A 24,452-nucleotide genomic window follows, 5' to 3' on the forward strand; every position below is an offset into this window, starting at 1 on the left:
GGTGATTTTTTTTACTTCCCATTTTCGAAATTTCTTGTCATTATGACAATTTTTTCTTTGTTGTCATTTGGAATTGAACAAGAGGGTTCGAGACCACCGGGTCTATTGAAATTATGAATTTTCATTCGAGAGAGAGAGAGAGTTAACTTGTGAAATGAAAAGTTATTGAGGAATAGCAAATTTTCCATATAAAGAAATGAGATTGAGAATTGATATCATTTCCAAGAAATTCATTTTATGGAAATATTTGTTTGTATATTAGTTAAATTCTTCATTCGACGAAAAATTCGACTTTCGTGATGGAGCTCTGCTGCTCACGGCTTTTTTTAAAATATACTCACTGAAATTTAACTAATCTTTTTTGTTTTATTACACTTTAAAAAAGAAAACTTAATCAAATCAATAGTGACAGTAATTCAGAATCAACAGTACTATATAAAAAAATTAAAGCAGTCTACTCTTACAAATATTGCAACTGGTTCCATATCTGTTAATTTGGACAAGTTGATTGTACAAATTATTATTGAAACCACGTCACAAGTATCTATAGTGGAGTAAAATGTTTTAAGAGCTTTGATTACAGGTGCACAGCAACTAAAAAAGTCGTCGTACAGCTAAAACCAAAATAGTGAAAAGTACAACGAATACTAGACAAAAATGGAGATCGAGTTGAATGCTATTGAATTTGTGTGCAGTACAGGCTGATATCTTCAGTCGAGAGTAAAACGAGAGAGGAAAAGTGATGCTATAGCTTGCAGAAGAGGCTCACACATATAACAAAGCTGCACAAAAAATAAAGACTGCTCGAAGAATCGGAAGCCTCACTCCAATTTGTACAGCAGAGCTGATTACAATTAAAGAAGCTTTAGAAGAAATTAGCGAAGAGCAAGAAAAAAATATATTCTATGAATGCCTTGAAAAGATTATCTGCTTCTAAATTAATGGTCAAAAAAGATAATTTAACTTTATATACCAAACAAGTAATTATGTCTAGTATGGAAAATGGAAAAGACATCAAGTTATTATAAAAGGCACAAATGTCATTCAGAAAACAAAAAAGCGGATGAATTGGCCAGTCAAGGAAGATAAGAAAATTTAAAAAGGGACTATAAATTACATTACGTTGTTATATGGCCAAGAATTATGGAAATATTGGACTCAACTTTATTGAAATGAGAGCAAAATCAAAGGAAAGTTCCATTGTCTAACAATGCTAAATTACCAAGTAAAGTGATTACAATTATCAATAGAATGAGATCAACATATTGTGGTACTCCACAACATCTATATAAAATAATTGCTAAGGAAGATCCTTACATTGACTGTCGACAATTAGGAGACTTGAATTACACGTATATACCCCATAAATACATATTCGTTTGCTTTTGGTTCCAGGGTAACAGACAGTGAAGCTTTTAGTCAAATACCTAATGCAAAATGGCTTAACAGTCTAAGTAGGCAGTAGGTGCTTATATCCAATTTTGTAATGCATGGTTTAGCTTATAATAGTTGTAGAATCGTAGACAATTCTTTTACACTTCCGTAGGAGCTACTTTTCAAAGCTATTTTTTTACTTCCAGAAGAAAAAAAAAAGAAAAAAAAACTTAAATTATTATTATCCTACCCTCTCGGTGTAACCCTCTGAGTAATGTCCTGGATACACCACAGGACAAGAAGAGTCTTTATCTGCTACCCTTTGTAGTAACCTATTTACATTTTGAAGGGCATGAAGCAGGTCTTCATACGTAGTTCACGGTACACACTTCACATAAGCTGCTAACTAGAAAAAAACAGATCCTGGCTGTATATAGTTAGACAAAAGGCCAATAGAGAAGAAGAAGTCCGGCGGCAGTCATATATTTGAGATATTCTAGACGTACATTTACGGCAGCCCGTGTTAAGGGGGAGGCTTCCGTATAGATACAACAGGCCAGTAAAAATGGAAAAAAATTAAAACGCGTACAACAGCCGTCTGAAACCATTGCTCAAGAAGTAGTATAAGTACGGCAACCGGCCGTGACTGTACTCTTTGGGTGCAGTACAAGTACGTCGACCGTCCTGATTAAAATACAATTTAAAATTACAATTAATATTGTATTAAAAATACAATATTTCATACTGTCATATTTCAAAGATTATCGCAATTTATTCGTAAATAACAATAATGTCAAAAATAAAGTTAAATTCCTTGAAATACTCCTAAATTATTGTTTTCTTACAAAAGTATTCACTAGATAATTATTTTGTATTTAGTATTTCTGATACTATTCTCAAAAGTATTTTGTATGTGGTATACTTAATTTAAAAATATCTTACATTTTGTATTCCAGATACTTTGTGGAGGGTATTTTGTACATCTCTGTTTATATTATATTGGTATATAAAAAATAATAGATGCATTTCTTAATATCTAGTATAATCTAGCTGATTTTCAAGATTCAATACATGTATACCAGCAAATACGAAAATCGAATAGAATAGGGTATTTGACAGTGGTATAAAATAAATTTATATTCATTTTTGCTGAAAGTCTCAACTTCCTAACAGACTTTTTTTTAAAGAAACAAAGGGTGCGAGTGACATCAGTATATAGTGAAAGTTCTATGCAGTCTGAATAACGCTATTTAATTCATTTTGTTTTTATTATCAGCGCACAATTAATTTGATTTTGTTGTGGTTCACAGATGAATTTTGTTTTGTCTATGTTCATTTTAAATTAAAAACATTTACAATAGAAAGCGCATAGTTCTAACTTCCCAAAGTTGGATACAATCATGGTGGCAAGCATCATTGCAGCGAATAATTTCTGTGCTGCTCAATAAGTATAGTTCTTCTAATATCAATTGCAGAAGACAGTTATGCGTGGAACAATCAATATTAATATTAGCAATCTGATAATGCAATCATAATAAGAATTGCTGAATTAACTAGAGTTAATGAATTTTCCATTAATCGAGTAGTCACGAAAGGGAATGCTGTGGATCATTCACAGAACCGAAAAACATGTGAAGAAAAACTGAAATCAGTTGACAAAGCAACTCAAGATTTTATACGTAGGACAATTTCGTGCCTAATGTTTTATTGATATCTGCTAAAAAAAATAAAAATTGTGCAATATCATGAAGATATGACAGCAGAATTATTTGAAAAGTGGTGAACAGCTTTGGTACCCTGTTTAAACCAAACGCCCTACAGGTAGGTACATTTTACTCGTCTATATACGTTTTATAATTTAATATACAGTTGTAGCAAGTTAACGAGGTATAATAATAATTTTTTTCTAAGTTCCAAGTAGGACTACAATTAAGTGCACCTTTCTAAATAACGGCGTATAATTCCGTCCAATTTATAATGATTCGATTGCCTTTTAATTGATACTTTCTCGCATAAGATATATATTTTTAAAAGTATCTATAAAAATAATAAATTTATAAAATGAGGTAAGTCAGCAAGTCTTTATCAAAATATTTAATACTTAAAATTAGTCGAAACCTCAATTTTTATATATATTTTAAAAATTATTAGAAAAACTAATTTTGAAACAAAAGAGACCTGAAATCAAGAACATTTAGAAACATGAACAAATCAAAAGATATAAAAAATTAAAGAAATATATATTATTTAGTTGATGGGTTATTTTTTCTTTTATTTACATTAAAGTTATATTATTTGGATTGAGTTTTAATTTCATTATTTTAATAAAATTATGATGTGCAATATTAAAACTATATATATATATTATTCACTGCACAGCCTTGGCGTCGAAACAACTACAATGCATAGGGAGTGAACCTTTGGAATGTCTGGAAGAAGCACCGGAGCTGGGTGTTAAGGACCTGAATCACTTTGCAAACTGGAAAAGCTTGGGAAGGGGGCAAGGACCTGGCAACGGAAGAGATCGGGAAGGGGCGTGAAATGGTGCTGACTAAAAAGTCAGCAAGGGCATCAGAATGGGCCTAAAGCTTCCGAGTGGATCTCGGCTGAAAAGTGGAGATCACCATGTTAACCTAACCTAACCTATTCACTTTTTAATTTGCAATTAAAAACAAAAAGTGAATTTCTAAAATTTAGTTTGATACCTAATTAATTCTAACATTGGTCATATTAATTAAATTACTATGCACTGTCCTACTTTATTATGAATTGTTAAATCAATTTTCATTTTTTTCTTACACCATATTATTCATGATGAAATGAATTAAATTGTATAGCATAAGATTTTCCAAATCATTGGACGAATAATAATATAACTAAAATAAGTGGATTTATATATAACAAATGCAAAAATGAAACATATTTGGTAAACACTTTAAATGCTTATTTTCACAAATTTTGAATACAAAATATTTATTGTGAATTTCTCTTCTGACTAGTTGTAATCACTGTTTTCATTTCTTCATTTTTCAATTAAGTATTAGTACACCGAGGCACTATACCCTACTTTAAAAAAAATTATAATAACATAGCAAATAAACACTAAAGAATGCTGTTAACTGTTTACAAGCTTACTATATACTAACGTCAGTACTCTGCAATATTGATAAAGAACGAAAATGTAAATGCTTAATTTTGATTGTTATGATAATATAAAAATATTATTATAATTTTGTACGTCAAATTATAGGTACATACATCCTTTGAACTACTTTCTCAAAATTTGTCAAATACCCTATATTTTTATATTTTTTAAAATATTGTTTTAAAAGAAAAAGTTTAAGAGTATGTTCCCTTATACTATCGTAAATAATTGTGGCGTTGATCTACGGTATATCCAAATTACCAACTATCACAGATTTCATAAATACAAATGCCTATTAGACCAAGTATCAGCGGATTTCTTGTGAAATTTTGATGATCAAGGTCGATTTTCTTGAAAATTGGTATGAAGGTAGTATTAATAACCTTCAAAATCTACCCTGTGCCGAAGGGTGTTTTTGCCCTGGAGATGAAAGCCACCAATAATCTCGTGGGTCGATAGATTGACTAATTTCAAGCAATTTTTGGTCCTCAAAGATTTTTCTAAAGATGATACTTTTAGAATTATTAATGATTGAAACTGCTCATTATTCATTAAAAAAAACGTATATTTTCTACCGTTTTTCATAAATAACTTGAAAAGTTCTCTTTTTATCAGCAAAATCATTAGGAACAAAATCAAAAACAAAGAGATTCGAGCAAAAAAATATTAGTGATGATGAAATATAATATATGCAAAATTGTATTTTACAATTTTTTCTAAATAAAATTTTTTATTGTTTTTAAGAATATTTTCATTTTTTTATTGCTTATGTTAAAATATTTTAATTGCAATTTTCAAATTTTTGGTCGTTGAAGGTGGGTTTCACAAGGGTTTAAATATTTCAAAAGCAATACTACTTGAAAATACTGATGAAATATTCTTAATTCAATATAAATTCACTTTGGAATAATTTTTAATTATAAAAGAATTCTTTAACTTTTGATTAGGGTTGAATGAATCTGATTGATCAAAAACATGTTTGAGAATGACAATAAAATTCGTAATTTACACCCCCAAAATATAAAAAGTCCATCATAGAAAAGAGTGCGAGGAGCTTGAATTCAAATTTTCATGAAAATTGAGATTATAAAAAAAGGTTTGAATGGTACTACTCTCAGAGGAGTTGCAAGAGTTCTATTAATCACAAACTTGTTTTAAAACATCAATAGATCCAAGAATAATTCATTTAAACTGTATTTTACTCAAATACATGCTAAAAATGAAGATTTTTAATTTTTTCACAATAAAGGGTAGTTTTCGCCCCTAAAAAATGAAAAACATCCTTTTGAATAAGGGAGAAGTTGAGCTTGAATTCAAATTTTCATAAAAATCGACGTTGATTAACAAAATTCCACAGTTTTGAAGTTTTTTACCGCTGGTTCCTGGCCTATATACCTCTAAAATCATTTTACATACACCTTACAACAATACCCTGTAGACAGACAGTGTGTAGAAGTAGTGACACAAATTGTAACCACACATTAAAAGGCAGAAATATTTTCATTAATGTCACAATAAGTATAAGTATAGTGAGATACAAGATGATTTAAAATGAAATTATGTAGATTTTTGTTAATGTGGAAGGATTTGACTTAGATCGTAGATGTCGCCAGATATGTGCATATGGTTTGAAATCACCTACATTTTTTTGAAGGGAAAACGTTTACTTCTTTGATCCGTATAATATTTATTGTTTCCGAGATATTTTAATTCTACTGATTGACTATGGTCCTCCTTTAATATAACTACAAAGTTCAGTCTTTAATTCATATGGAGCATGTGGTAACATCTACGAGTCAAATCTTGTTAGCCCTCACTGAATAGGGTACTTGGATGGTTTGGAAAAAAAATATTTGATCAATATTTATTTATAGCGAACATAATTATTGAAAATTTAAAAATTTTGTAAGTCAACTGCTCAATGTTTTTATTAAACCTATAACGGCACAAAAAACCAATGAAAAATTCTTGCGATTTTCAATTAAATATTTTCATTTTTCATTCATTAACAAAAATCTATATATTTTTTTCAGTTTAATATAATGTGTTTCATTAGGGAGCAAACTTAGACTCAATGTTATCACAAATATAATTTTTATCTTGTAAATCAGTAGCTCCATGTATAAATTATAAAACATTCAGATAAATAATACAATTAATTGAAGATGAAAAGATTTGAGGGAAAAAATGTGATCTGATGAAAAACCTCAAAGCCTATGAAATAGAGATACTTGTAATGTGTAACTCCGGAATTCAAGTAAAAAAAGTAGATTTTATTGAAAATATAATCTTGTCATACAATTATAGAATATCCAGCTCCGTACGTCTTTCAGATTATACTTTTTCGACGACTTACTCAATATGTATTAAATAGAGAAAAAATATTAATTCGTGTAGGTCATCAAAAGGTTATATGAAGTTGTTGAAATAAGATACTGTTGAATCAATTCCATAAATATCTATATAGTACACATATTGTGGTGTTTCTAGCAACAACAAAAAATGGTAGCTGAGAATAGAAATTAGATGTAAATTCCTGATAGTAAATAAAAAAATTAACTCCTTATAACATTCTGTATCAGAAAGTATTTAAGGTAATTTTATTTTATATGAAAAATATTTTTAAGACATATTTTCATTGAAAACGGCTGCTTTTTTTTAACAGCAACAAGGAGTAATCGTTGTAGTAGATTTTAGAGAATTTTTCTTTCAAAGAAATTCTTATAAAGTGTCATTATCTGCAGGATGGCCCCATTTGGTCGTAAAATGTACACTTCAAATTAATAACTAATATAGGGAATCATCAGCTTAATTATATTTTTTCATTCTCTCTATTTAGTAGAATTCTAGAGAGCATCTAAGTGAAAGTACTTTTGCAATAATTTCTATTACAAAATTATTTGTCACATGTATTCATTCCATTTCTCAATTATAAGAAAATATTTACTCTACTTTGAAACTCTTTTTCGACATCCTACAAATAAATTTTATTTTGTTATCATTTGACTTTCGTTACGTACGGATGTGTTTTTCGAACGCTGTTATCAATTGTGATACGTCAAAAATAAGATAAAAGTGAAGGAATAAAAAAGACATTTTATCAGTTGATGATAAAGAACAAAAACTGGTTATCATATTCTCAGCAACGCCAGACCCAAACACTGAGGAATGGATACCACTACACCAGTTTGGATTTAGAAAGGAACATTTAACTATACAACAAATACAAATGATAAACCACACAATACAATAAATCAAGCACTATAAAAAATACTACACATCAGTGTTTTTAGACGTTAGCCAAGCTTTCAACTAGATTTGCAACACAGGCCTATTTTATAAAATCAAAAAATGTCTTCAAATGACAGAGTTAGAGGGCCAGAACAAAAATTAATGAAAGCACTTCCGACACTCATCCATTAAAAGCATGCGTACCACAAGGGAGACAAAATCCGCCCGAGTAACGACTGTTGCTTTCTTCCAACTCCACAGCAGCCTTTGATCTTGCCCTTGAGTAATAGCTGTAATAGACGATATTTATGACAAAGATATGATATCTTTTGACATTTTTTCTTCGTAGTACATTCTTGATTGTATTGTGTTCATGAAATATAAAGCATTCTCCTGTGAAAAAGCCACATTTCGAATGTCTCCAGTTGGTTCATCGCCCTAAGATTTAGAGTCCTCGTCTTTACTTCATACAGCATTCTTCATATTGTATTCAACTTAACTTCAAATATAAGGAATTTATTATATCGGTTAATGACAATCCTACTGAGTTTCACCTATTTCTGTAAATACCTTGAAAAATCGTTTCTTTTTTAAAGCTTTTCATATAATTATAACTTATTTTGAATGATTTAATTAAACTGAAAATATATTTTTGTATTATTTGTATTAAGATTTTAGCTACTCAGTAAATAATGAAAATAAAGCAATTTCAATATTATAAACACAGAAAATCGTTTTACCCCTTTCCCATGGATAATTATTATTAATTAAAAATATGAAAAATCTTAATATTGTTTAATTATTTCTCATAATATTAGAGCACCTTGATGTCACTCGAATTCATGACCAAGTTAATATTTTCTGCAACATTACTCTTACCAGTTGCCTCAAACTTTATTGGTATCTTGATGAGAAAACTTTTTGGTAAACACGTATCAGTTGTACAAGTGAGTAAATCAAATAAAAAATCGACATATTGTTCCTTATAATTGATATGATTTGGCACATTAATTGTAGTTTCTATGTGAGTGAGATCTGTACCATTTTTGGGAACAGAAGACCAAGTAACATCTGGTAAATCAACAATCCAATTCTGTGGAGCTCCATTCGTAAGATTTAAACCCTTCTCCAAATTCAAATTTATAGACAAAATTATTTTACCTCCAGTCGAATTTAATTTAACGGGTTTACCTGTAATAATTTCATAAGAAGAGTTTTTGATCTTTTGTTTGTTTTCTTCTAGAGATTTCAATTCCAATTTTTCGATTTTAATGACATTATATTTATTATTTAAATGCAAAACTTTTATTTGGTGATTATTTGTGTCAGTTATGTAAAGTTTTTTGTTATCCATGCTGATACATATACCAGCCGGCTCTTTAAAAGTGCTAGTAGTGCCATCTATAGTATCTTCAGCAGGAACAGTTATTGTAGAAACTGTGTTTTCTGTTACTTCCACTCTTTTTAATTTATGATTATAAGTATCAGTTACGAATAGAGTTTTTTCATCCTTAGTGATGCAGACACCAAGTGCATGTTGTAATTTAGCATCAAACAATGTGCCATCTTTATCTCCAAAAGCGAAGAGATTCTGTAAAACAAAAATATTGTATTATCAACTAATTTTACGACATACAAGTTTGCATTCGTTCTTGTAATTCATGAATCAATATTAAAATTAAGTTCTGTGTTTAAGAAAATACTAAAATCTGTGAATGATGAGACTAAAGTCACTTTGAAGACTGTTTACCAGTGGTATGAGTGATTCAGAAATAAAAATGAGTTAGTAAAGACGAGAAACAGTCGGGAGGAGTTTAGACCTCTAAAACAGATCAAAATGATGAAATATCTTTGGTTGAACAGGTGATTTTGTAATCGAGAACTTAGTAGAGAAACTAAAATTTCATAATGGTCAGTACAAAGCAAATTACAAATGAGCCAACAAGCGTCATATTAGTTTTGTCATCAATGTCATAGTCATTTTTTTCAATTGTGATCACAGCTTATTCAAAGGAGAACATCTAAGCTAAGGAGATCCTCAAGCGGTCCAATGAATTTTTTCTCATGATAACGCTTCATATCACAGATTAGCTACTAAGTCTTCTTGTAGGTCCATACCCGCCTTACACCCTAGATTTGGTTATGTTATCCTAACATTGAGTATGTCACAATGAGTAAACGAAATAATTTTTTCAAAAGTGGGTACAGCCCACAATTTAAGTATTTTCATCAACATATTCTCAACTACATGGCCAGGTAAGTGTTATTAGATAAATTGACACTTAATTAAAAATAGATAAGTAACAAAAAAATGAATTTCATCTGAAAGTTAACAAAGAATTATTATAATTATACATTTAGTATTTGATTGGGTCTACCACTTGACTTCAGATAATTCTATGAACGCGCGCTCTATGCCCTTTATCTCGAAAACAGTTTAAGGTATAAAAAATGTTAAATACAAAAGATATAGAGAATTGAATTCTGTACAATATTGATAATAAATACAAATAGCATATAACCCATAGAAAACGAGATATTTGCAAAAAATATAAAATGCACCATGAACTGTGCAGTAACTTCACTTCTTCAAGAGATCTTACACAAATTAAAGCTGTAGTGCCATAACCCACACAGATTTTTATAAAGAATTTTCAGACGCAGATCAGCATCAACTTTGACAGAAATAAATGGAATACAAGTTTTATCTTCAAATATAGAACTCGTGAGCTACGAGGACAAACCGTTTTGTGAAAAGTGAAAATCTTCTATGAAAGTGAAGATTTCCAAGAGGTGGTTATAAAAAAAAGAGGGAGAGAAAATAAGTCTAGCTACAATCATTTTGGTAATTTTATACTTTCCCGGTCCCCTCGTTTTTTTGCTTTAGAAAATCGAAAAATCATCCGATTTGGATGAATTTTTTTTAAATCTTCGTTGTTACGGCGGATTTATGAGAAAAATATGGGAATAACAAAATGAAAACTTATATTGGTTAGGGGGTGTGCTAAAAATTCAGACAGGATGTTCACATATGGTCCGCTTTTCAAACAGCCCCCAAACAGTTTCAGATATTGAATATTGATAAATATTGAAAATAAAAACCTTTTCAAAAATTCGGGACCATCTGGAACAAAAAGCAAGGTAAAAATCCAGGACTGTCACAGCCAATCCGGGACGTATGGTCACCTTACTAATCAGTAAAGATATCTTCAAACTATATGTGCAGCAAATTTGGTACGCCTAAGTACCGAATTAAATGATCTAGAAAACATTCCATTTATAATCGTTTTTGTATTGGCTTTTTTGTAAAATTAGCATTTATGATCTTATTGCACTATTGAAATAGGGATGCAATATAATGAACTTATACAATAACAATATTAAATCTTCTCAATATGTCAAAATATCAAATTGAAATTCAACTACCACATAATTACCATCTTCTAAAAGAGCAGAAGCCTTATTACTTGCAGGAACGAAGGTTGCTGTCGATATTTATAAAATGATTTGTCGTCCCATTTTGAAGTATAATTTACTCCTAAAATTCGTTATAAATGTGAAAAACTGGCAAAATATTATATAAAATATGTGAAACAAGTGGTCTCTGGAAAATAACAAAAATGAGATAGCAGGATAATTCAATTAATAAACCACCAAACAGACTTTTTCACATTCAAAATGGAAGGAAACCTACAAATCAAAGACATAATAAATTATTTGAATATTTCTCTTTTGAACAAAAACCAATTTATTGAGCTTTACATTAAGAAAATATCAGGAAACGCTAGGAGAAGGAAACAAGAAAGAAAATAACTATTTGAAGAAATCATACAAATTTTTTAATTTATTTATTACTACAAATCAATGTTTAGTAGTAGCAGTCATAGGAGTCGGTCGTGTGTTTACGTTTTGTGCGTTGTTGTTTTGATTTGACTTGTTTTTGATTTTTGTTTCCATCCCAAGTCTTATAGACGTGTTAAGTTTTTGCTCCACATGTTTTGTTTTGCTAAACATGACCTTGTTTAGTTAGCAGTGATATTTATTTATTATTCTGATTAACTAAACTCATGCCCTTAAGGCACTAATGGGCTTGAGAGATAAAGTACAAGAAAAACGCTTCAGCATAAAACTGGGAGGCATATCATGAATTGCGAAATCTTGAATTTGAGTCAGACATTAGAGAAAACGAGGGTATATTGAATTTCTGGAAGGTCTGAGTCATATAAAGGCACTTTGAAAGGGGCTTGAGAAATATGAATATTTACTCCAATTTAAGAACATCCACAAATCTGCCTACAAGCTTGCAAAAGGTCAATGAGATCTGTAAGTACTTTCTAAGCATATTCAAAAAGTCCCATGTATGTCAAGAGAATATTGCTTTCTACAATAACCATAAAATGGTTTAGCTTTGTTATGGAGTCTCCTGAGTCAGTTCTTAACCATGTATTTATGATTAAATCAAACGCAGCTGGAAATGATGATCTTACCTTGCGAATGCTCAAACTCTGCTTGCCCACAGTGCTAAATCTCTTTTACGCATATTATAAATTCTAGTCTAAAAACTGGCTACTTTCTCAACGGCTGGAAGGAGGCGTTAGTCAGTCCAGTACATAAAGTATCCGACTGAGTTGAGAAAGATTTGCGTCCTATAAGCTTGTTACCAGTACTTTCAAAGGTCCTTCCTCAAACAAACAGTGCAAATCCAAATTTTACATGAAAATAATATTCTTCCCGTGCATCAGTCAGGATTTCTAGGGGGTACAGCAATGGCAATGTTAAATATCACTCACCGCATAATAAGAGCATTGATAAGGAGAATGCTGTCATATCAATCTCCTTGGTATTTGATGTGTTTGATCATAATCTTCTGTGTGCAAAGCTGAAGTATCCGGGATTTGACAAAATATCTTGTGAATTTTTTTAATCTTACTTAAAATGAGAGCACAGATCAGAGCGGATACAACAATAAAGCTCAAAACAAACCTTATTGTAGGTTATGAATATACATGAAAATAAAATAGAATTCAAATCAATCCTTTACCTGTGGATTTCTGTCTCCACCCACAACAGGTGTAACTTTTCCATCAGCTAGAGATAACCTTCTAATGCTGGAGCTTTCACTGTCTGCAATGTAAAGTTCCCTATTTTTCTGGCATAACGCAAGTCCCGACGGTTGTGCAAAACCAGCAGAGTTGGGGTAACTGTTATTTTTATTTTCTTCTCTACCAGAACCAGCAATATTTATACATGTTCCTGGAAAATAATGGAGAATTTTTTACTGACTAGAATTGCAACTGGATAAGTCAAATATCAAGAAGTTGAGAATGAGAATCACCTGCCATATATTTTTTACACTTCCACCAGACTGTATCTTCAAGAAACAGTGCCCAAATTTGATGTGTACCGGCCATTGCAATTATAAGAACGTCTCGTATTGGTGGATTGCCATCCGGATGAAATGTGAGGTCCATATCTCGAGTTCGGTATATGCATAAGTCCCAAGGTGATGATATACATTGCAGGGGACCCTTCTGACCTCCAATTTGATCGTCACCCTGTTTACCAGTACCTGAAGAATCACCAAAAATATTAAAATAATATGAAAAACAGACAAAACAAAGGACTTATTAAGATCAAACAAATAAAATAAGAAAGAAGAAAAAAATACTTCAAATCAGTGTTTTTAGACGTTAGCCAGACATTCGACATGGTTTGGCACACAGATCTATTATATAAAATCAAAAACTGTATATACAAGGCATATCTACCACACCTTCGCCAATAACACGGTCATATTAGCAAGCAACGAAAATCCAGTTGCAGCTTCCATGATTCTGCAGACAAATCTAAATGACATCCAAACGTGGTTAAGCGAACAAAATCCGTCCAAGTGACCTTCACTCTAAGAAGAGATCAGTGCCATCCTGTTTATATGAACAATGTACAAATACAACAAGCTACTAATGTTGCATGCATGTAGGCATAAGGTTACATGGAAAGACCATATCATTAAAAACACAAACAAATCGACCTGAAAGTAGAGAGTTATACTGCTTAATTGATAGAAAGTAGTTTTGTCAAAGGTGTCATGACGGTGAGAAGCACATAACAGCATGAACGACTGGCTAACCATAAAAACACGTTATTCCATCCACTTATAGAACCACAAGACTGTAGAAGACTAAAAAGAAATTATCCAGCAGACCTACAAAACTGAAGAAGACCTCATCACACCATAATCGATTATATACTCTGAAGCCAATCCATTAACTTAAAGTATATGTTTTGATTGCTAATGATATAGAAATTAAAAAATCTAGAAAAATTTGACGATAGTTAAACTTTTATACTGGAAACATAGATTTACTTAAGGGTAAGTTAAATACCTGCCAAATAAATATATAATACCACTTATACACATTTTCTCGACCACATCTAATTATGAAGGAATTTGAGTAAAATTCTGAGCGCAAATCAAACAGAATCATGATTTGGAAATACCTAAATTTCAGGAGTTATAATGAAAATATTAGTTTTGATTACCATTGACAACAATAAGAATGACAAAGCAGATGCAATAAATGGAAGGCTTTTCAAAGAAAGAACATTAGGACTTCTCAGAAATTTATTGAAATTGACAGTACTCTTTAAACAACCAAAGATACATATATATAGATCGATAATTATTAGAAAAGTACTTTATGTTTGTAAATCTTGGATACACAAAAGAGAAGGTAAAATGTGAAAAATACTTTCAGAATGCAATAGAGCTGTTTTCAAAGACCAAAGACAAAGAAAAAAGGACAGGCAGAAAATTAAATGGTTAGAAGCATTTACAATTGATTTGTATAATAAAAAGTATATTTAAAAAATGTTAAAAAAATCTTTTTATTTGAAATGGCAAAGTACATTAAGATTATGCTTACCGGCTACTGTCACTACAGTTCTAGTTTTAAAGTCAATTTTTCTTATAGCATGATTCTCAGTATCAGCCACAAAAAGAACATCTTTGTTTTGAAATGTCAAGCCTTGAGGATTGTTAAATTCTGCCTCTTCAAAATTACCATCTTTAAAACCTAACTTCTTCCCACCAATTTGTTCCATAACAGTTCCATCCTCCTTTAGTACCAAAATTCTATTATTACCAGTATCAGATATAGCTAATATCTCATGATTATTTTCGTCCAAAATATTTGTAACTTTGCCTGGAAACAATAGAGGTCCTTTCAAATCTGGTAATAAATGGTATGCTGATTTAATTGGTAACTTGTGGTTAGAGATCATGCCCTTTTCTTTATAAAATTTCAAAGTGTTTTTGATATATATTATGAGATCTTTTTTATGTCCTTCCCCAGTAAGCATCACAATGGGATTGGCCGATGGGCCTAATATCAACAAAGTAGGCCAGCAATGTACATCGCAGTTTTTCCACATTTCAGAATTGGCATCATTGACTACTGGATGAGATATATTGTATCGTTGGACGGCAGCCAAGATGTTGGATGATATTTTTTCATTTTCAAATTTAGCACTATGAACACCAACCTAAACAAAAATATGTTTAATTAATAATGCGCTTTTTAAGGTTTAATACACAGCTGAAATTATTTTTTCAGTAGTTTAAGGTCCTAAAAATAGTTTCAATACCATGAGAAACAATCTCTAGAAGGTACAAAGACTGGCTTGTATATGTGCAACTGGAGCCATGAAATCATGCCCAACAGCTGAACTAGACCTGATTCTAAATCTCCCACCTCTCTACATAGTACTGGAAAGCATGGCAAAAAAACATCACTTAGAATATTCATAGAAGGAATCACCAAATAAAAACCGTCCCTAAATAAAATCCATACCTGGGACATGCCTCAAGATGATGCATTAAAAAGTTTAGCATTGAGAAACAATTTACCTCAATACTAAGGTGTAGAAGAAAGTAGGATCAGAACAACATACAAGAAATGAATACAAATACCATTAAATGGTACTCGGACCAATCTAAAGCAGCAGACAGAACCGAGATAGGAGTGTACGGGCCAGGAACCAAACACTCTGAAAACCTTGACAACATACCAAGCATTTTCTAGCAGAAATTTATGCAATTGAAAAATGTTTCCAGTTCAATCTAGAGAGGCAAGCAGCCATTAGAGCTTCAAGTTCCAATATCATAAAATCCAAACTAGAAAAATTGATCAAGCTAGGCAAGAAAAATAAATTTGCCTTACAGTGGATTCCTGAACTAACCATGGGACATGAACCCTTCTTTGGTATCAGCTACAGAACAATAGAAAAAGCATTGGAAAACAAGGTAGATAGGAGCAAAGCTAATTACTGGGACAAAATGCAGGGACTGAGATAGGCAAAGACTCTTTTGGGAAACTATAAACAGAGCAGATCTGCTGAATGTATCAACCTGAGTAAGAGCAATTTGAGAATACTAACAGGAGTCCTATCGGAGCACTGTCGTCTCAATGGGCGCCTAAAGACTCTAGATTTAGCAGATAATGTGGCATGCCTATTCTATTGCACAGAGGATGAAGCCTCACTAAGGAACTTCAGAGCACTACACTTGGGAGCATATGAGATAGAAGACAAAGATCTCTGCTGGCTACAGATATCCCACATTCTAAACTTTCTAAAAGGAGTAGGATTAACAGATCAGCTGTAAACACTGGGTTCCTCAGTATCACAGCAAGAAAAGGGGACAGCAATAGATCCTTTGGGTCACAGTGTATACAAGACCCCAATATCTAAATGCATACATACTCAGACAATGACTATGTAGAATAAAAAAAACATTCCTTATCAGAGCAAAGCATATGGTATTTTTAGCATGAAAAAAAATTAGTAAAATATTAGTAATCTTTTTTTTCTGAACAACAATCAGATACTTTTTGTTCAGCTTCAATATATGTTGTTTTCTTTCAATTGTATGTCAACTATAATATTTTTTAGCATACATTCTTAATTTCAGTCTTAATAATTTGCACATAATAACTGGAAAACATTTTTTTATTTTCTGTGGTTTACTTACTACAACCAAACCATCTTCTACAGAAAACTTGCTTTCGATTTCTCTTAAGTCTGGAATAATGTGCATGCAGTTAATGCAGCAATAGGTGAAGAAATCCAAAACAACTATTTTTCCATGTAGGTGTTTGGCAAATGATAAAGGTTCACTGGTATTAAACCATTCCAGTCCTGAAAATATAAAAATTAACACTTCTAACCTTATATCTTATAAGCCTAATTATTGGATACATAGTGGTTACATTTGTTGGATAGCATTCACTTGGTGTGTATTACTACCAGCATGGGAGATGGCCACCTTTAGCTTACTTTGAACATTAACATTTTTTTATTTATCAATATGATTGTCATTAAACCTCTGTCTTAATTAATCTGACACTTATAATTACAAGAAATTCAGAACATATTTTTTGATATTTTAAGTTTGTGTTAATTAAACTTGCTAATAAAAATTTGTTTATTCTTTTTTCCTTCTTACAATTCAGGTAATTCATTTAAGTGGATTTATTTTTAAAGAAGACAGTCAATATTCTAAGAAACTCAACATCATTTGTATGCTATCATTCATATAATAAAACAAATAAGATAGTATATTATGACAAGCAGTGAATCTTTTTTACCACATATTTCACTTTTTTCTTAATGATTATCTCCTTAAATTCTTCCAAAGGGATTTTATATGTCCATACAAAATATGTATACTTTGGAAAAGCTGGAGACTCTGATATAGGACATCTACTTTGTAGATTATTTTGTATTTTGGAACAATTCATGAAATTATTTTGTTAAAATGTGTGCCAGAATTGGTTTTGTACAGTTTTGGTGATACATAAGTAGATGTGCTATATGTGTTTGAAAAGGCCGAGGTTACTGTGTTTATAGCAAGCTTATTTTAATTGAGAAATTTATGATGGATATTAATCTATAAAGTTGGCCATTTGGCTAAGTGAATATTGAGATTCAATTAATCAACATACGTTATACAAAACTGTAGGGTTGTGATTTTCTGTAGCCCATGTTCAATGAGTTCAATATTATAAAAGAATAAGAGGAAACAAGAAATCATCCATTTGGCTGCAATTTTATATTAATATTGCCAGTTTAAGTAGTCAATATTGTAACTCCATAGCATCAAATTTTATAGTAGACACAAAAAACTTATTGAAAATTGACCTGTTTTTTTAAATAAAACATTAACATTGTGACCAGATATTAAATTTTGAAAACATAAATAAAGAAAAATAGTTCAAGTAAATTAACAAGGAGTGCTGTTAGCTTTAAACAAAATGGACGTCTGGAGTTGAGAGGTTTTCTATTTAAACTTTTAAATTGTAACAGAATTTTTTGAGCCTGTAAAAGTTTTTCTGATAGCTGCATTCATAAATTATCTAACCAAAATGTTGATATAAGAAAAAAATAGAGTTATATAGTTGCGATGTAAGCCAACGATATATGTATTATATTACAATCTTTTTGATATTAAATATGCAAAAATAAGATAGTAAGTAGAACACATGAAAGATGTACAACAAAAATTGTTATTTCAGATTTACATACAAATTGAAAATATATCATAGAGCAGCTTGAGATATGAGTATATAATGGAAAAGTTTCTTTCGTTTACAACTAAGGTTAGTTGTTTATAAAGTTTCAAAGAATAACCACTATGTTTACAAATGACGTTATTGTCAAATAGGTGTTTAACTATATCATTTTTTTATAAATAAGAGTCATTTATTATAAAAAAAAGATTGGATCAAAACTGGGAATTTGGCTATAAACTATTGAGATTGTTTCAATAAATTTACAATGAAATTATATTGATCCAGACAAATTCAATAAAGTAATATCTTGAAAATAAGTACTTTTCCTTGCATTATATAAAGCTTTGTCACTAGAAACTTATTTTGGAATTTCTGTTATCTCAAAAAGTGATGGACATACTTACCTGGTGCAAAATCGTGTACAGATGCATATTTAACATTCCTCAGGTATTCCATTACACCTTCATCTGCATTTTTAGATTGCCCTATAAAATTTTGCAGTTTTTCGTGGGAATAATACAAGTAATCGGCACTCATAATTCTTCTAGGGTATGCGGTTTTTCTATTATCTAAAATAGTAAATAGTTTCCGAACTATATTTCTTAGCCAATATAAATAAAATTATCACGAGAGACAACGCAAAATGAATATTTATATTTTTGTCCTAAAAAGATATCCTCTTTTATAACCGTAAATGATGATAAATAGTTAACCTAAATGATATTCCTTGACAGTCCTTATTTTAGTTTCGATTATTATCACTTAGCGCTGTTGTTCCTCTGTTGGCAATAAATATTGTTGACAACGTCAACCTAATCAGCTTACATGTTTAAATTTGAAAGAATTGGTTGTTACGATTTCATTATTCCTATTTCAATAATGGTATTTACTTGTTATGTACATAATTGTTCTTTCAACCGAAGAACAAATGCGTACTTTTTCTAAAGACCTTAAGGTAAGTTTAAATGTATAATATACAGAGATTTTAAAATATAGCACTATTGAATCAGCATATTTACATCTTTATTGTCAACATGTAAAGTTTCGTATTAAAAATATAATATTCTGATATATGTATATAAACTAGGTTCCATATTGAAAATATGTGACAGGTTGCTCACAATACTATCAAGCTTTGCTATCGCATTATTTAAATATTTTAAAATGTTATACTTAAGACTAAAGTCAGCATTATTGGTTATTAACACTACTGGATTTAATTCCTGATCTGATCCAATGCCTGTATATACTGTTTTTGAACCCTTAGGACCTAACAGGCTTGGGGTTAAGGAAGAAACCCTTTTTGTCGGAATTAAATACTCAGGAAGAGTTGGTTAAAGTATCTCCATTAAGTAGTCTCAAACACTTTAAAACCAACAGTCTATATGTCTCTTGGATAAAAAAGGTTCTCCCTTATGCCTTATGTCCATATCTTTGGCTAACTTTGTGACACTAGTCATCAGCCTTGGCTATCGCCTTTATCCATTGTACCAGAATTTTCTCATGTTTGGAGGTTAGAACTACTGTAGGTATTTTTGAATATCTATTTACTTTTCTTTTCTTTTCTTATAAAAAATTATTCTTTTGGTAAGTTTAACATAATAGCAAGTTTAACAAATAAAAATAAAAATTTCTTAGTAGTGGAATGCTCTGTTCACAACTGGAGCAACCCTTATTGGGTGTGCCAATAGTAGGACATCCTCCTCTAATCCTAGAAAATCTACTTTGAATAACATTTAATACTCTAAAACTAAAGGGTTTTTATATGTGTACCTAATCATTTAATCTTTGAAATAAATCGTTAACATTAAAAACAATAGATAAAAAAAATCGTAGAAATATACTTACGCCTTATCCATTTCCTGAGCGAGGTCAAAAAATGTCGAAGAAAAAAACGCAAAATTGTATTAACAACCGAACAAAAAGGTTACATACCAAGATACTGCCAAAAAATGTAATTGCAGATGTTTACAAAGGCCTTTCATCGGATCAAGGTTATAAGGTACCCAACCTTTAATTTTGAGGTATAAAGTTGAGTGTCCCACTATAGGTATACTTATCGACGGTATTGCAGGTTTTCTGCGGTTTTCTTGTAACCTGGTGAACCTGTTCTAGCTTTTTTTTCTTCTTCTTCGAGCCACGTTTGGTCTTCCCTTTTTTTTCTTTTTTCAGTCTGAAGCAGTGCCATGACAAACCTATCACCACCAACCCAGCCCTACAGAGGAGCAGCCCCTATATCAGGGTCAATTCCAATAAACCTTTCTCTCTCTAAAAACTACTTCATCCCATTCAAAATATACCCAGAGAATCTCTCTTTCTTTCACTTTTTTGTAGGTACCATTATCTTACTTTATACTAGGAATAAACTTGTACATACAGTGATTTTTCTCTTGTCTAAGGAAATATTTAACAATTAACAATTACAGAATAGGTATTGATTACCCTTTATATGACAGGTTGTAACTTACCACCCTTGAGTGGTCATAATTTGTGCCAACTAAAACATGTAACTAGTTGACTTAAAAAACCTATATTCATGAAGTTTCAACTAAAAACAGGAAAGAACTTTAGTTTTTTATTTCATCAACAATGCCAAACTAATAATCATTTATAAAAATAGAGTAATATTGTGGACATGAATATTAATAGTATAATTTTTGGAATAATGAATTATTTACAACATTTGAATAGATTTTTTGTCGTATTTTCTCTATTCTCTGTAGCAGTCTTTGTTGACACTACATTTCTAAATTTAAAATTATCCCATATATAAAATTTACAAATAGTCGCCTGCAGCATGAATATCAAAATCACGTTTTATCTAGATTTATTTTTCAAGTCATACAACTATCTATTACCGAAACAACTACTCTGATAAGAAAATTAGAAAATAATTTAAAAAACATAACAGTTAAAATAGATGAAGTAATTCCTATTAATATTTACCAAAAATTTAACGAAAAAGAACTGAATCACTTTTTAATAAATGCAGAGAAAAAAAATTGAAGAAAATTGATAAGCTAATAAAACAACAACCTATTGCTGAAAATACAAATGAAATAAAATCAAAATGCATCTAGAATTTAACTGATACTGTTATACCAGATGAAGTGAAAGAAGTTTTATCTTTAGGTCCCCATTTTGCACAAAATAATTCTAGTGACAAACAATTACCTGTGACAAATATATTATGTAATATTGAATGCAACACCAATAATCTAAATAACGAAATTCAAAATAAAATAAGATCTGATTTCAAAAATAAATTGAAAAATAAAAGACAACAAAACAATATCGAACCTCAAAATATAACTAAAACCAAAGAATTCATAAATAAAAATAGAAATCTCAAAATTTTGAAAAGCAGATAAATCTAAATAAAACTGTTATCATGAAATCAAAAGATTATTATGATAAAATGATGAAATTATGAAACGCTGAGACAACTTATAAAAAAAAATTAAACAAGACTCTACGAATTCTCATCAAAAACAAAATAATGATCTAAACTCGATCTTGGGAAAAACAACTTTTTATTTCGCCATCAGACGCAAAAAATTGGAAATTCACAATGCCTTACCCCCTAAAATATATGGTTTACCAAAACTGCATAAACCTGACATCCCCCTTCGACCGATTGTTTCAAGTATTCAAACTTCTCTCACCCCATTATCTAATTGAAAAATATTTTGAATAAAAATTTATATCAAAACAAATACTATATTTAAATACATGGGATTTCAAAGAAAAAATTAAAAGTATAAAAATTCCTAACGAATATGTATTTATTTTGTTAGATGTGGTTTCTTTATATACATTACCATTGTGAAAAATATATTAATTAAAAAATGGGACAAAAAAGAATATACAGAAATACCTCAAAACGAATTTATGAAAGCTATAGAACTCACCCTTACAACAACGTACTTCAAATATGAAAATGAAATATACAAACAAATTGATGGTTGTGCTATGTGGGTTTCCATTTCAGGTGTTATAGCACAATTGTTAATGGAAGATCTTGAGGAAACTGTCCTAAGCAAACTTGATATAAATATTCCATCCTTTTTCCGATATATAGATGATTGCATTACTGCTGTACCAAAGAATCAAATTGAAAACATAAATAAAAAATTCAATTCTTATCATAAAAAACTTCAATTCATAATCGAGGTTGAGCAAAATAATAGATTCAATTTTCTTGATGTCACATTATATAAAATTAACAATAACATAAGAACATAATGGTATACGAAACCAACTTGGTCCTCAAGATATTTAAACTTCAATTCGTGTCATCCTATGTCACAAAAAAGATCAGTGATAATAAGTTTGGCTATTCAAAACGCAGAAACAGCATTGAAAGAAAATAATTATCCGGAAAAAATGGCAAATAACATATTCAAGAAAAGGATAAACAGATACTACAATCAAATAAAAAACAAAACAGAAACGAAACATCAAAACTTAGAACATGTTTCCTTACCTTATGTACAAGGACTTTCCCAACAATTATCGAATTATTTCAATAAATATGATATTAGTTTAAGTCATAAAGCACATAATTCATTATCCAAATATTTCACTAAATTAAAATCTAAAACACTAAAAAACAAAAGAAATTATATTATATATCAAGTGCCTTATACTAATTGTAACGCTGTCTACATATGGCAACATCTCAGTATTTAGAAAATAGACTAAGAGGTCATCAATACGATACAAAAAAATAGAACTACATTAACGAACCATGAATATCAAAAAAACATACATTCAATTATAAAGATTCAAAAATTCTTGAAACGGAATCTAATACACGAAAAAGGGAATTTTTAGAAATGGTCACATTCATAAGAACGAAAAAAGATCTAAATAATTTAAGTAAAATTTATAGCTCTATTTTGTAAATTCTATTAAAACTACAAATAATTTAAATGATTACTGCTATATATTTGAGATGTAGGGATCAACGAAAAATTAATTTTTTCTTATTAGAATAAAGTTCTAAGTTGATTTTATTCTTATTTGGATATTCATGATGAAGGTGACCTATAGATCAATATAAATAAGCAAATTGTCAGTGTCAATATCATATTTAGATAAAGACTCGAAGAAAAGTTGAAACGTCAAAATTTATCTTTCTTTTAAAAATTTAAAACAAATTTTAAAACAGAAGAGACCTAAAATCAAGAACATTTATGTGCATTAATATTTTGAAGTATTGATATATTGTTTTATAATTTTTATGGCTGCAACTAGAGACACGCAATATTTTCTGATTCTTCTATATTCATTAGGCGGTTATACAAATTGATGATTTGTCCATAATTTCATGCGAAAAGTATTGAATTAAATTAATTTGAGAACCTAATAATAAATTATGTAGAAAAATAAGATTTTTTATACTTCACACAAGATGTATTTAAGAATAGTTACTAGTCTCTTACTTTATTGCCATCTCTCGTGATTGCTTGGGTATAAAGTCCGAAACCCACTAGCAACAAGCCACTCCACGCCATATGTCAAATATGTGAGCATATGTTTTTCCATTTAATTCAATTGTCTGCGTAGACACTCAGCCCACCGCACGCCACGCCATCCCACGTTGGACGACTCAAAATTCTCAGATGTAACCGACGCGTGTTAAGATGTGTTAATGCCACTCTCTTGCTTTTGTAGGCCAGTCTATAGAAAAGTTTCATTGCACTGGGTTTACATTAAAGATTGACTCCAAAAACAATAAGAGTTGTTAATAAAAAAAGTTCGGCAATTTGAATTCTTATTTAATATACGTTCTGAACAATATAGATATTAGAATATGCGCGTGTCGTCACGTGACGTGTTATAAATGAGTATACGATAATGTACCACACATGGCGTGGCGTAGCGTGTTGTTAGCGACCTTAAATCGTTTTAGTAAATGTTACTGACATTTCTTATAGTAGTATAAATATCTATTATTGTATTATTCTTTATTACTAGTTAATTTATGCTATAATTCCTGAAAGTTATCAGCAACTCAATGATTTAGTTTTAGGGAAGGTAATGGGGCAAAAAAAATAAACTTTATATTTCGTGCAACAGCCATGCTAGATCAACTTAATTTACTTTTTGTCGTTTTAATAGGGAAG

The 24,452-nt window shown here is 30.3% G+C and overlaps 1 protein-coding gene across 1 annotated transcript; it reads right to left on the minus strand.

Annotated features, from left to right (window-relative positions):
- Positions 1 to 3,360: 3,360 nt before the first annotated feature.
- LOC130900764 (NHL repeat-containing protein 2) lies at positions 3,361 to 23,927 on the minus strand. Its single transcript, XM_057811630.1, has 8 exons — positions 23,769 to 23,927; positions 22,808 to 22,926; positions 18,726 to 22,417; positions 16,782 to 16,948; positions 14,677 to 15,295; positions 13,086 to 13,319; positions 12,792 to 13,003; positions 3,361 to 9,341 (listed from the first exon to the last, which is right to left on the minus strand). The coding sequence occupies exons 3-8, from the start codon at positions 18,856 to 18,858 to the stop codon at positions 8,565 to 8,567; spliced, it is 2,142 nt and encodes a 713-aa protein (XP_057667613.1). The 5' UTR covers positions 18,859 to 22,417; positions 22,808 to 22,926; positions 23,769 to 23,927; the 3' UTR covers positions 3,361 to 8,564.
- Between the last annotated feature and the right edge of the window lie 525 nt (positions 23,928 to 24,452).

The sequence above is a fragment of the Diorhabda carinulata genome, chromosome X (assembly GCF_026250575.1).
Source record: "Diorhabda carinulata isolate Delta chromosome X, icDioCari1.1, whole genome shotgun sequence".
Taxonomy (NCBI): Eukaryota; Metazoa; Arthropoda; class Insecta; order Coleoptera; family Chrysomelidae; genus Diorhabda; species Diorhabda carinulata.